Here is a 13,555-nt window from a genome sequence, read left to right on the forward strand (position 1 = left end):
GTGACTAATTTAGTTTAGCAATAGAAAATTAGATGAGAATTGATAGATTAGCAGCATGTGCACAGTGTAACAAACAGAGTTTTAAAATAATGTCAGCAACAATAGAAGCACACGGGAGAGAAATGAGTAGATAGAAGAAGACAAGGGAGAGGAAACAAGCAGCAAAATGAAAAAGAACGAGTGAAGAGAACAGTGAAAAAGAAGAAGAAGAGAGAGTGCAACAAAGACTCAGAGGAGAACAGATTCCTATAGCATCCGCAAAAAAAAAAAAAAAAACACCTCAGTCCACATTTCAAATTTGCTGCTTTTCTTTGCGGTGAGTCAAGTATGATAACACAAACATAGTACTCACCTAGTCTAGGCTGCCCTTATGGCTGGCACAGAGTAGCATAACTCCAACACACACACACCACCACCACCAACGTGAAACTACCAGTGAGTGCAAACATAAGCAGAAGAAGAAAGAGCACTCCAAGGTGGAGAGAAGAAAAATTGATTTCCAAACAGATGTGTCTGTGTGTGTGTGTGGGTGCGTGCGTGTGTGTGTGTGTGTGAATTGGGTGGGTGTCTGTCTGTGTGTGAGGGGAGATCCACTCCAGAAGCGAATGGTATAGGAGAGCTCTGTCTCTCTCTCTTTCTCTCTCTCTCTCTCACTCACTCTCTCTCTCTCTGGCAACTGTGACGCGTCAGAGTTTCGTCCCTCCCTCCCTCCTACTCCCTCTGTCTTTCCCTCATTCGTTCTCCCAATCCCTCTCTTAATCCCTCGCTTCCCCAGTCACCCCACCTCCCAGCCCAAAGACTGATAAAGATTTAGAGCCACGACCCTGGCACACTCAATCATGTGAGAAAACATATATTGCTTTAATTTACTGTAATTAAGTCGAGGTGTGTTCTTACAGCTGCCATTTTTATTCAACATATATTTGAGCCTCATACACTGTCCTTTTACCTTTTTATGCAATTTTGATTTCATCCTTTTGTAAGCTGTTATACAGTAAGAGTTTCACTACTGGTGCAAAAACAGGACATTTTTTAATACCTTCATTCAGGAAATTTAAACACTTTTTTCAATTTTTTTCTCAATAAAAAATGTTACTTGAATAAACTATGGTGGATATAGAGAAAAGTTTCCTGATTTAAAATGAGGAAGTATCTCACAAAGCATTCAATGACACATTTCAATGTTCATTACTCACATTTCAGTGAGTTCACCAGTAGATTTGATTTGAAGGTTTGATGCCCAGTTGTAAATATGAGTGTTCCAACCTGATTAACAGATTACTGATTACTGATTAATGATTAAGTTAACTTACCAGTGGTGTGGTAGTTGTGTTGTGTGGGCACTTTCAGATGCTTCTTCCTCCCCAGCTCTTCCCCAAGTAGGTAGTACCATCCATGAACCTCCTACAGCACACACACATAAAGACTGACTACATATGTGTGTGTGTGTGTGTGTGTGTGTGTGTGTGTGTGTGTGTGTGTGTGTGTGTGTGTGTGTGAGTATGCATGAGTGCTGACTTTAAGCTTGGGGAATCAACCTAATGAGTACTGAATTTAAAAAGAATTCTCTCTGTGAGCATGTAAACATGTACAGGAACACAAACACTCAATAGCAAGGATACAAACACACACACACAGACTCAATTTGCTTGCTCCTCCAGGGCTGCTGCAAACAGTGAACACACACACACACAGACTTATGACTCACAATGCTTTAGTGTATTCCAGCAGCTGATGCCCCCACTTCTGCACTTCTGCCCTGTGAGCCAGATGGTGTGTGTGTGTGTGTGTGTGTGTGTGTGTGTATATGTGTGTTATATGTTTGCCACTACTGTACGTGTGTTACATAAAGCTGTGCAGGCTGTGACAGAGGGGGTCTGATTTGTAATCCTGATGATGTGGACACAGTCTTGCAAAAGAGGACATGAAAACCCTGTCATGAGCTCTACCATCATTTTACTCTGTCACACATTTATTAGAGCACACACACAGACATATACTTACATGCGTGCATAGACCTACACACACACACACACACACACACACACACACACAAACGCTACCGTCCTCCTCTTTTGTACTAAATAATGTGACGCCATGGACAGTGACAATAATCTCCATTTTAAAAGCATCTTATCTGAGTGGACCGATTTCTGCAGGCTGTGGGACAAGGGGGGAGGATGGGTGGGGAACTTGTATAGGAGAAGGGGGAGGGGAGGGCATATGTCCTGAAAGTCAGTGAGGGATTACTCCATCGTTCAATATTACCATGAACATGTGACAAAGGGGGAAAGAGTGGGGCAAAGAGAGCGGTTAGTCAGGGGGGAGACTGATGAGAGAGATGCAAAGAAAAAGCAGGAGATGAGAAAAAAACAAAGAGCACAAAGTGACAAATAGGTGCAAACAAACAACAAGATGTGACAAGCAAGCAAACCAGGTAAAAATATCAGCTGACACTCATAGGCTGCAAAAGCCTTTGAAATAAAATAAGATCACAGTGGATGGATACAGAAATGGATGGGTTTCTAGGAAGAGATGAATGAAAAATAACAACAGAAGAGAATAACGGATGTGGTGGAGGGGATGAAAAGACATAACTCCCTGTGACTCAAAGCTAAATCTCCCTCATTAGCATATTAAGCCAATTAAATATTCATTGGGATAAATGTTAGAGGAAGGAAGCCATCAGCCCGCCTAAAATATAATCTATTCCCCTTGTTTGCTTTCCTCACTTGATGTGGATGTTAATTGAAACTACAGAAAAGACTTACTGGGGTGACTTTAAGAGGAAACAAGAGGTTTTCTAACTCTCCAGCTGTGTTCATGCTTGTTTTCCTAATTTTACTTCTAAAAACCAAATTAAGCTTTAATAGTTTTATGTCAACATCTCAGTCTGTCTGAGAAAAAGCAAGAACAATCATAGTAATAATAAACTAACTGAATGCAGACTCCATTTTCTGCGTCATTCGAAAGGAAAGATTTGGCTCTACTATCTTTGAGTGTCACCTTAATGTTTTGGAAAAAGAAATAAAATTAAAGTTTAACAAGTCTCTTGGCAGAGGCAAAAGTGAGAGGTTTTTCTGTATGTTGTACTATGTGGCTTAAACCACTACATTACTAGGATACTTCTATTTTCTAATTCAGAAAGAGCTCAGATTTTAGGGTTTATTAGGGCTGAGTGCTCTACTGGTGAAGAGCCACCAATTGCAACAACTGGTCCTGCTAGTATAGAAGCTATCAAAGCACATGATTCATAGGCAAAAGTTTGCCTATGAATCATCATTTTCTCATTAGTACTGTAACCATAACTATAATACAGAGTATCTGCTTTCTCTAAAACAGTTATTTTACAGTTAATTAAGCAATGACAATAATTATATCCTTTCTGCGTACTGTAAAAGGAATACATCTACTTTACTGTCTTTATATTGTCTTAAAAGAACATACAAACGCACGCTAAATAATGTAATAACACACAAGTGGTGAAACATTACATACCATTTGCAGTGGTTACTGCACTAACCACTAAAATATGTACTTTATGTTTTAAATGGGAATATGTGGTACACAGCAGGAAAAAAATATGCACATCTGCGAAGGCAGAGAAAAGACAGTTGAATAAATTAGAGCTGAATAATTCAATAGTGAAGAGAAAGAGCTAAGAAAAGCAGGTATGTGCATATACTGTACAGCTGAGGAGAACCTATTACCTCTAACTCACCCGAAAGAACAACACTGAACTCTTGGACCTCGCATTTATCTGCTATCACCTGGGACAGTTTGGGAGGAAAGACTGAGGGCTAAGTGTTCTTCTATATTATGATGTGCTAGTGTGGGAAGAGGTTGTGTCAACCTTTGTGTGTCTGTCATTGTGTGTTTGAGTAGTTGTCCTCTCCACGTTTCCTGACAAGTTGTCAGTAATAAGTGTCTGAAAATAAAATACTTCATCCCACCAAGAATTTACTTTCGACGAGCTTTAGTGTGTATGTTCTTGTGTGTATTCTGGCCATGCTAGTGACACAGTCAGTTGGTCAGTCCATGACTTTGGTCCAGACTGAAATATCTCAACAGCTATTGAATTGATTGCCATTAGATGCTGTGTAGATATTGACAGTCCCCCAGCTGTAGAAGGCTCTTACCAAACAGAAAGGCCAAAGTAACAGTTAGGAAACATGTGTGATGAGAACAGGATGTGCTGTGTTCTTAACAGCTCAGACTAAGACTGACAAAAGGAGTCAACTTTAGGTTTTGTTGTTTTGAGACAGAAAACAACAAAATGGTTCTCATTGTCATTACTTTGCCAGTGATATCAAAGGTCTCCCCAGATAACTGAGAGATGTTGTCTGTTAAGGTTCACTGCTTATTCATATTCTAGATTCCCTTTTCTGTTCTGTTACAAACGTCTCAATGTGCAGTGCAACATCCTCTAATCATCATACTGCATTTAATTAACTGTATTTTTAAAGATTCAAAGGTTTTATTTTATCAAATGAAAGACGTGAGACTCAGTGAGACTTTAATTTTAAAAAAAGGCATGTGCTTGTGTGTGTGACCCGTAACATTTCAGTAGAGAGAGTGACTCAAAGTGTGTCTCGCTCCAGTATCTGGCGGCAACGCTGCTGTGCTGTAACACTGGTAACCCCAAAGTGTTTCCTCTCGACTATTGAGGTCACTGGAATTCATTCACACTGAACTAAACTCTTAGATTCATGGTCTAATGGATGGGCACACGCACAAACACACACACACACACACACACACACACACACACAAACATGCACACAAAGAATCAGTGAAAGTTGAAAAGGGAGCTAAGGACAATGTTTACAGAATGTCTTCATACGTGTAATCTCTGTGTTTAAACTCACCTTGACTGCGTCCATAAGGGAGCGGACACCAAAGCTCATGCAACCCAGCAGTGCACTCATCCTGTTGATACACAGAGAGACAACAGAGAGAATAAATAAGTGAGATGAAAATCAATGAAAACCTGTAAGCAAAGCTTAGTCATCTGACTCAGGTCTGACAGATGAAGTGAGTTTTATGACCCAAAAGCATTAAATCAAACAGATCTGACAACAAATCCAAAATAATCAATGGGATATTTTTAAAATTTAATAGTGTTTTTCAGATGTGATGTCAGATATTGTCACATATAATCTTGTCCCAGATTACCCAACAAACTCCCTCATAATGGAACACAAAGAACGACATTGATCCCTTGGGTGAAATCAGTGCTTAATAAACCATAATGAAGGACAAACAAGGCAGTGACAAAAAGTTTTAAGTAATAAAAATGTGATACTTGGGGAAATATTTGTCTTGAATACTTCAATATTATTGACATTGAACAAATATCATTATCAGAGTTATGGGTATGTGTGTGGTGGTTGTGGCGAAGTAGGTAGGAATGTTTAATTATGCATCCATGAGAAAAACAGTTCTCGACAACCTCCCAGCTGGACAGAACTAATGCAGCTGCTGATGCTGTTTGGAGGGCAAACCAGCCGTCAGCACATATGAGCACCTGAAATGTTTCTTGGCTCCAGTCAGTAGAGAGAACCAGTGACCGAAAAAGCTGCGCTGCATTGACAGAATGTCATGAAGACACAATTGAGTTTACAGCGTGCTGTTCTACCAGAGAATCCAGATTCAGCTCTGTCAAACGTTTTCACCAGAACAGTCTGCCAACAGTATGTATGCACCACTGTATTTTCAGCCATGGATTACAGGGAAAGACAATTGCTTCTTTGTAAGGCTAAGTGTGGTTATATTGTATGCTATTAATTATAAACAATTCCCATAAAAAGACCTAAACCAACAATGATACTACCAAGTAGTACCTGCCAAATCCTAATATACTTAATAAAAAACTTAATAATAGTCTACAGTGTTGTACACTGCCTAAATACATTAATACACAAAAAAATAATAATGCATAATGGCAACGGCTTATCCAATGCATTCTTGGTTACAAACAATACTGTACATATTTTTAGTTTCCTCTTTGCACGGTTTAACACTGACCAGGTGCTGTGAAGCCTTGAGATTAAACAGAGAATCTGGCAGCTGAGAAGTCCACGTAAGACACATTTGATACAATGTGGATCTTTTTGCAATAAGAATAAGAAATGATTGAAGAGCAGGGGACAAAAATACAGGACCATCATGCATATATACACACACACACACACAATAGAAAAGTGCAATACAAATTGCTCATTTGAATTTGATGTTGCTCCTATGATCATTTCATCAATGAGCATTTACAGCAGCAATAGTTTTAGTGTTTGGAGATATAATAATGGTAATGCCCAAAGTCTGATTGGATGTGTGAATAAACAGTTAATTCTTTCTTTTGTTTATGTCTTTGCAGGCCGCTATTTCGTTCTGTCCATCAATTACAGGACTTCCCACATTCATGAAGCGATCAGCTGCGTCTGGCTACAGCAGCGCTTTGGCCGGTGGTCTGTGGTGTTTAAGAAGATTTGCTGAAGAGGCACTGCTTCCCACTGCTTCCTCACAGCAGCCGAATAAGCACATTTTAATGACATCTCAAGCTGGACTATATGAAAAAATGGCTTCTGAGAAGGATATACGTGGTGCAGGGGTAAAGTTCACTCCTGCAGAGACCATGAGTTGGTTGTGAGTTCCAACACAGTTACAGTTGAGAAAGGTACAAATAATCTTGTCCATGTTGCTGTGTTAAGAATCTCCAACCTTGTGGAGATTCTTTTTTCTCTATTTTTTAGACTTGGATTGTTCATGAGCTGTTTCTACAGTGTATGTATGAATGTATAGAGCTGATAAGATAACATCTTGTACTATGCAGGCCACTTTGCACAGCCCATTAACAATAAAATCTTGTCAAGAGAGCAAAATCCTTCAGTACCTGGATCTCCACCAAACATTAAATTAGTGAGTGTAACAGATGTGGCAGTTTTATCTCATAACTGACATGTGGGGTCTCTTTCTTGTCACTTTCTTTGCTCTCAGTGGTATGGGAGGTTCAGAGTTAAGAGGTATGTAGTAAGATGGGGATGCATCATTTTCTTTTCAACGCAGGGTCCAAACCAGTCCTTTCATGTCCAATAATGTGAATATTGCTTTGAATGAATGTTATGAATGTGTGCTATCCTTGGGTGTCTTTGCTAGACAGAGGGAAACTCATGGTTAAATGAGAAATGGCTCTGTGTGGATTTGAATTATGTGAAAAATGCTTGCTAAACACATCTATATGTACTACAACATTCATACGGAGCCATTCTGTACAAAGAAAATGAGAACATGTGAGAGTCTACCTCTGCTATCTTGAATTGAATTTATATCTATTCCCAGAAGGGCAGCAGAGTACCCACTGCTTTTAATCAGTCAAGTTTTTGGAAAGGTACACTTAAAATCTTCTCAGCATACTAAAACCAACAAATAAACATATAACAAAAAAACATACACTGTATCTGTGAACATACAAGAACATTTCTTTATCAAATGTGTATTACTATTGGAAATATTTTTACCACTGGCTTTTCCCAATTAATACCAGCAGCCATTTGGTGTGAATGAGGCTTAATTGCTTTCCAAAGATGAGTAAATCGCTCTTAATCTGTGTCCCAGAAACTGTCCCAAAAAGGTCTTTATCTTTATAATCACTCTATGAACTAAACTCAACCACTCGTTTAAGCCTGTCACTCTATACAGTAAATCTGTATATATCCTTTCAAACACATATTGTACAGGGTATTCTGTTGTTATGCGACTGAAAACAGAGAAAATCATTTAAGAAAATAAATGGACTAATAAAGATTCTTCTTTAACCACATAAACCATGTTAAGAGTATTTACAGCACATAGTGATACTTTTCTTCTGTCCTCTCAGCACAACATAGCACAAGAAATGTGTGACTCATTCAACCATATGTCTTCCATCCCCAGCAATGACCCTGTTTCAGCATAAGTATGCTGAAGCAGGGAGGCGAGAGTAACACACTCACTCTGCCAGATTCAGACAGAGGCATACAAATAAACACAAAAACACAAATACACAAACTAACACACAGTATGCAGCAGCATTAATTATAAAATGGTATTTTGTTGACCTAGTAGGAAGCTGCGTGCCTGTGCATGTGTGGTGTGCTAAACTGCAAACACTAATGTGTTACAGCTTCAAGGAAACAAACACTTAAAATATGAGTTTGAATTATAAAAACTACGAAAGACCATTTTCTTCATTATCCTATCTTATGTTTAATATTATCATGAGTCACACTGTCACCATGCTCATCTCTCCCAGCAGGTACCTTGTTGTGGAATCAGAGTTCCACATTGTGAAAAGCAGCCTCTTATGAAGGTCCCGCTCACTGACAACACTGAAAACAAAGGAGAGAGAGTAAGTAATTTTCACTGTGTCTTGAGGCTGAATGCGAGCCATCTCTTCATTCACAGTGCAGAGGTGTCTGCATTAGTTTGCACCACCCAACCAGAAATTTGTGTTTATCTTGGGGCTTTTTGAATTGGTTTCATAAATGTACATAGAGGAAAGCACACCAGAGAGAGACTTGAGGGTAATAACAGAAAACACTGTAGTCTTTAGACATTAGTTTAGAACTCATATTCACATAAACACAAAAGAAACCTTGCATTCTGTTTGGACAAATGTTTAAAGTATATCTGTCATTTGTTAACTAACAATATAAACTCCTTCTACTGAAACCTTTATTTGCCACCAGTGACCATTGGAAAGAGTGAAAAGCTCTGTATATAGTATAATGCAAAAATGGGTGTGATTTCATTTACATAATCCTCACCTCCAGGTGGAATTGGTGGACTGGAGAGGATACATAAAATTTGAGTAAAGCAACATTGTCTTAAGCCAAGGCAACAGAACCAATATATAATTTTTTTAAAATCTTAAAATGGTATTCAACACATCTGGAACAATTAATGTTTGTAGAAACTGGCTGAACACTCACAAGAAAAAGGTTTGTAAGAAGATGGGGTTCCTACAGTGAGGCACCATCTGAGTCTTCTGTCTGTCTGAAGGATCACTGTCTGGGAACATCCCAACCTGAACAACACAACAAAACAAAATTTCAGGTAATGTTATTTCCACCACTGTATTGACGTGTCAATACAAGCTTTTTTTTTGTATAATTCTGTATAATAGTACATACCTTAACATAAGAGTCACATGGCCCCTGGCACTCTTCCAGCATGCCCCTCGCCTCCAAAACTGTGAACACATATAAATAGAACTGAATAAATTATCAAACAGGTCATTTTGTAAGATCATATTATTGACTGTTGACTTTCTAGTTACATTAATCATAAAGGCCTATGCACAAATAATTTTAAGGTTCTAGGTAAAAACGTCACCAATAGAGAAAAGTACAGAAGCACATTTAGTATATGCACTCAGTAAGCTGATTTGGTTGGAAAAAAGGGCTTCCATGTTTAATATAGCTTGCCTGACTCCTATTAATGTTTATTGTCGTCTCACAGTATGTGGAGGAAGAATAAGAGGATGTTTGACTGCTTGAAATAACAAGTTGTGAAAATGATTTAAAAGAATTCCACAGACTGAGAACTCAAAAGGGAAATTCGGCAAACTTGCTAGAAACAGCTGCTGTAGTTGTGTGCATAAATCAACATTTCTGCCTTCATTGCTGCCAGCAAAGTCATTTTATTGTGGGTATTTTATCTTAGCACCACAGCACAGCACTGAATGAGATTCCATTCTACTGGTGTTTGCTTAGCGAAAATAAAAATACATGACAGGGCTTCAGAAGCTATCCACCCCCACATGGGGCTGAAAAACCACATGAAGATTGAGACAGGATGCTTGCATGAAGTGATTTAATCTATATCAAATCCAACCTGTCAACTTAAAACCATTCACATTTTCTCTATATGTTGTTTCTGCATGGCTCAAACTCAGCTGCTATAGCTATCATATAGAATAACTAAGTATAATAACACATAAATATAATTTCATAATTTATATTCTGTATAGTAGGTTTCTAATTATATCACATAGTGTAGAACCAAGCAGCAACCTCCAAAAGCGAGTCAACCCCCATAGACTGCATTGTTAAATTGCCCAACTTTACAGCAGAAATAAATGTACACAGCCTCGTTCAAAAAGCGGTTTGGACTGTGTAGCTTATTTCCACCTTCCTGGTAACTGTACAGGGAGCAAATTTTTTTTTTTATATAACTCATTTGCTCAAATTTTATTAAGGCATATGGGTATATGCTTGCCACAAACCGGCATGCACCAAAGCCTTTGCTACACTAACGCTCCAGTTATGTTTTAGGGCTCTACATAAGAGGATCCACCCAGCTGCACACAGAGGTTGAGGTTGCCAACCTGTCCAATTGTGTTTCCCAGTAGGTGCCTGCCATTTCTGATTACCTCAGACAGTTCAGCAACACTTGATGACAACGTGAAATCTAAGAAACTACACACAGTACACAACCAAAGCTTCAAGTGCACTTTGACTCAAAGGCTATGAGTGAGCATTATTTTCTATGGAGACAAAACATAGATGAAGCAAGTTTTATATACTGATTTTTATATGAGCAGCCACAGTCCCTGAAATAAATACACTATTTACAAATGTATTTAGAATAGATTTGTGTTTAGAGAGAGACTGGTCAAACTCTATGATAATTTATGCAGACATACAGTATGTATGTAAATGTATGTAAATTTAAGTGGGGATATTATTTAAATATTTCATTGATTGTGTCATGAAACAGAAAAGTGTGGACAAAGACTAAAACTGAGATAAAAACATCTAGTTTAGCATCTGATGAGTAAATGGCCATTCACACAGTGAAATGACAGGGGCACAAGAGATGCTGAGAGGGGAGATGGAGACTAACAGACAAAAGTAGGAGGGTGCACAGCTTTGGTTGCTGTGAGACAAAAATAAACAACCACTTTTGTTAGATTAACCAGCTCCCTTCCTGCCTACCTATGCCTTTTCTTTTTCTTTTCATGGTTTGGCAGGTGATCTGCACTTCTCCCTTAAATATTACTGTATATGCTGTACATTATATGTGCTATACAAGTACATGACAAGTTGACATGTACATTTACAATATTTTACATGAATAGACACTAAATTTCATTAAAACAAACAGTGTACAAAGTGTCTCCACAACAGTGTCTCTCTCTGTATGAGCAGCCTTTAACATGACTCACCACTCACAACAAGTACTTCTTGCTCTTGGACGATTGACAGCTTCAGCTGACCTATTGAAAACAAGAGAGGGATGGTTATGACTGGGTGACAGGTATCACTGTTACACAATGGTTCATATAAATGTCTAGTTGGACATTTTTTGGAAACTTATTATAGAGATCATAGCTATTGGTTAAATATGAAGCTACAGCCAGAAGATGACTGGCTTTGCCACGCTGACTTTCTGGACTCTCCACTGGTTGCCTGGAAACCTCACATATCCAAACAATAAAATACCACGTGTGGTTTGCAAGATGTTAATTTGACAACATCAGAACTGGCAGCAGAGGAAAGAACTACCCACATGCAAACCATAACAGGTCAAATAGCCTCTAGGGGCCAGTAGCCTGTGTGTGTGTGTGTGTGTGTGTGTGTGTGTGTGTGTGTGTGTGTGTGTGTGTGTGTGTGTGTGTGTGTGTGTGTGTGTGTGTGTTGTGCATGCACATTGTGGCTACAAAAATCTGTTCATACTGTTACATTGTGTCATTTCCAGCTGACAACCAAAAATCACCATATGTTTAACTATTTATTTCTGGTTTAATTTACTTTTCTTGTTTTTTGGGTTAAGTTGTACATATATGTGTGTGTGTGCATGTGTGTGTGTGTGTGTCCACTGTCTATCATCTGTCATCTGTCTTATCCTCTTCCTCTTTCTCCCCCTTTCCTATAAGTCTCCTAGTGCTACTAACAGTTCAAGGAGACTTGTTAGCAATGTTGACATGGCCACGGCCACCGCTAACATTGGCTTTGTGCTATTCTTAATTAATCCTGCTCATAAGAGCAGAGTCTGAAGCTAAAATGTGGGAGCCTCGTTGTGTGATAACACTACTGGCATTTCAGAGCTTGGGTACAAGGGATGTTTGTCGTTCCCACACTGAACTTGGCATGGTTTTGTGCTGCTGGCTGCAGTAGAAGAACAAAGTGAAAACACTGTTTGAAATATCTTCCTGGTACATCTGAACCTTGCTGATACAAAGGTAGTTTCAAAAGTACCAAAATCAGTCTCAGTCACATTTCAAGCATAAGCCAAAGAAAAAGGATAATGGCAATCACAGACTGGCAAAAGACTTTCAGGGACACTACAGTATAAAGAGGACTAGTGAATACTGACTACTGTAAGTTCAAGGCTGTTGGAAAACAAAATTCTACCATACAGTGTGGTGTATTTTTGTGCAGGAGAGTAAAAACAGATCTGATAATGTGCAATTCATGTAAATGTAACACCTTGAGGTGAGAGACTGAGAAAGTGCCATATAGATTTAGTGTTCACGCTTTTTTGCATTTTGTAAATAGCTATGCATTTTCCCGAACACCAACTCTGCTCCCAAGAACCAACAGAAAAAGAAAACGGTAGAGTTCTGTAAAAGGATATGCCTTTCAAAAGAAGAACTTCCTTAAGTCTAGATGACACTTTTTTCTATCTAATGTTGTTTAAATGGGTAAAACGTATTTATGTTTGCAGTAAACAGGGAGCAGAAGTGGGAGTTGTATCGATTCTATAATGGGATTTCCTTCATTCTTGAAACACTACAAGTGATACCATGGTACAACGAGTCAATATGTTTTTCCAGCATATGGAATACATTAGCCTTATTTCTAACATCAGCTCATACAAGGAAAGAAAATCACTATTAAGATGTGGTCAGTATGAGTCATTTTGGGCTTTAAACAATGGAAGATGAACATGCAAAGGTTTTCAGAGAAAAAAAGGAATAGGAGGCACAAAGAAGCTGTGTTTTTAGAAAGCGAATGTAAGAGTGGAACACTGACATTTTGGAAGCAGAGGTCACAGTCCATGAGAGTAGAAGTGAATAAATAGGGCATGGCAGACTAGGCAGCACTGTGGGTCAATATATGCAGAGATGAAAAAACACCCACAACACATGAACACACATGCAAATGCATCCCCTCACACTTATGAATGCATGGCTAATGGTTAGGAACAGATCATGGTCTTGTTCTTAATTATTGAACAAGGCTAAGAGGTTTTGCAGCCATGGTAGCAGTTCTGTGAGACTATAATTGACAAAGCAGTGCTTTGAACTAACATGCTAACATGTTCACAATAACAATGCTAATGCTGATGTTTAGCATGTATAATGTTTTTATATATATGTTTAGATGAATATAAGATATAAAGTGTTAATTACCACAAAACACACACAGTACAGCTGGGGTTGGTGTCTGGGTAGTTTTGCAAGTATTTGGTCATAAACTAAATTATTGGACAAATTGACATTATGACCAGATGATGTACCTGAAAAACTTCAGATATTGAAATACATCCTGAGGGGACACAAATGTCTTTA

General features: G+C 38.6%; 1 protein-coding gene across 3 annotated transcripts in view; it reads right to left on the bottom strand.

Annotated features, from left to right (window-relative positions):
• The window catches only part of rgs3a (regulator of G protein signaling 3a), a 145,730-nt gene that overhangs the window by 120,053 nt on the left and 12,122 nt on the right, over nucleotides 1-13,555 (bottom strand). For 2 of the 3 annotated variants that reach the window (XM_071465624.1, XM_071465625.1), the window contains 6 exons: nucleotides 11,207-11,257; nucleotides 9,171-9,229; nucleotides 8,970-9,064; nucleotides 8,298-8,366; nucleotides 4,869-4,929; nucleotides 1,314-1,404 (listed from right to left, as the gene is read on the bottom strand). In XM_071465624.1, the coding sequence (XP_071321725.1) occupies nucleotides 1,314-1,404; nucleotides 4,869-4,929; nucleotides 8,298-8,366; nucleotides 8,970-9,064; nucleotides 9,171-9,229; nucleotides 11,207-11,257 (426 nt within the window). Of the gene's footprint in view, nucleotides 1-352; nucleotides 545-1,313; nucleotides 1,405-4,868; nucleotides 4,930-8,297; nucleotides 8,367-8,969; nucleotides 9,065-9,170; nucleotides 9,230-11,206; nucleotides 11,258-13,555 lie in introns of those variants that run through there. The other variant, XM_071465627.1, reaches the window with a different exon arrangement.

The sequence above is a fragment of the Trachinotus anak genome, unplaced genomic scaffold (assembly GCF_046630095.1).
Source record: "Trachinotus anak isolate AG129_WGS33_773 ecotype Australia unplaced genomic scaffold, CSIRO_AGI_Tana_v1 ptg000028l, whole genome shotgun sequence".
NCBI classification, from domain to species: domain Eukaryota; kingdom Metazoa; phylum Chordata; class Actinopteri; order Carangiformes; family Carangidae; genus Trachinotus; species Trachinotus anak.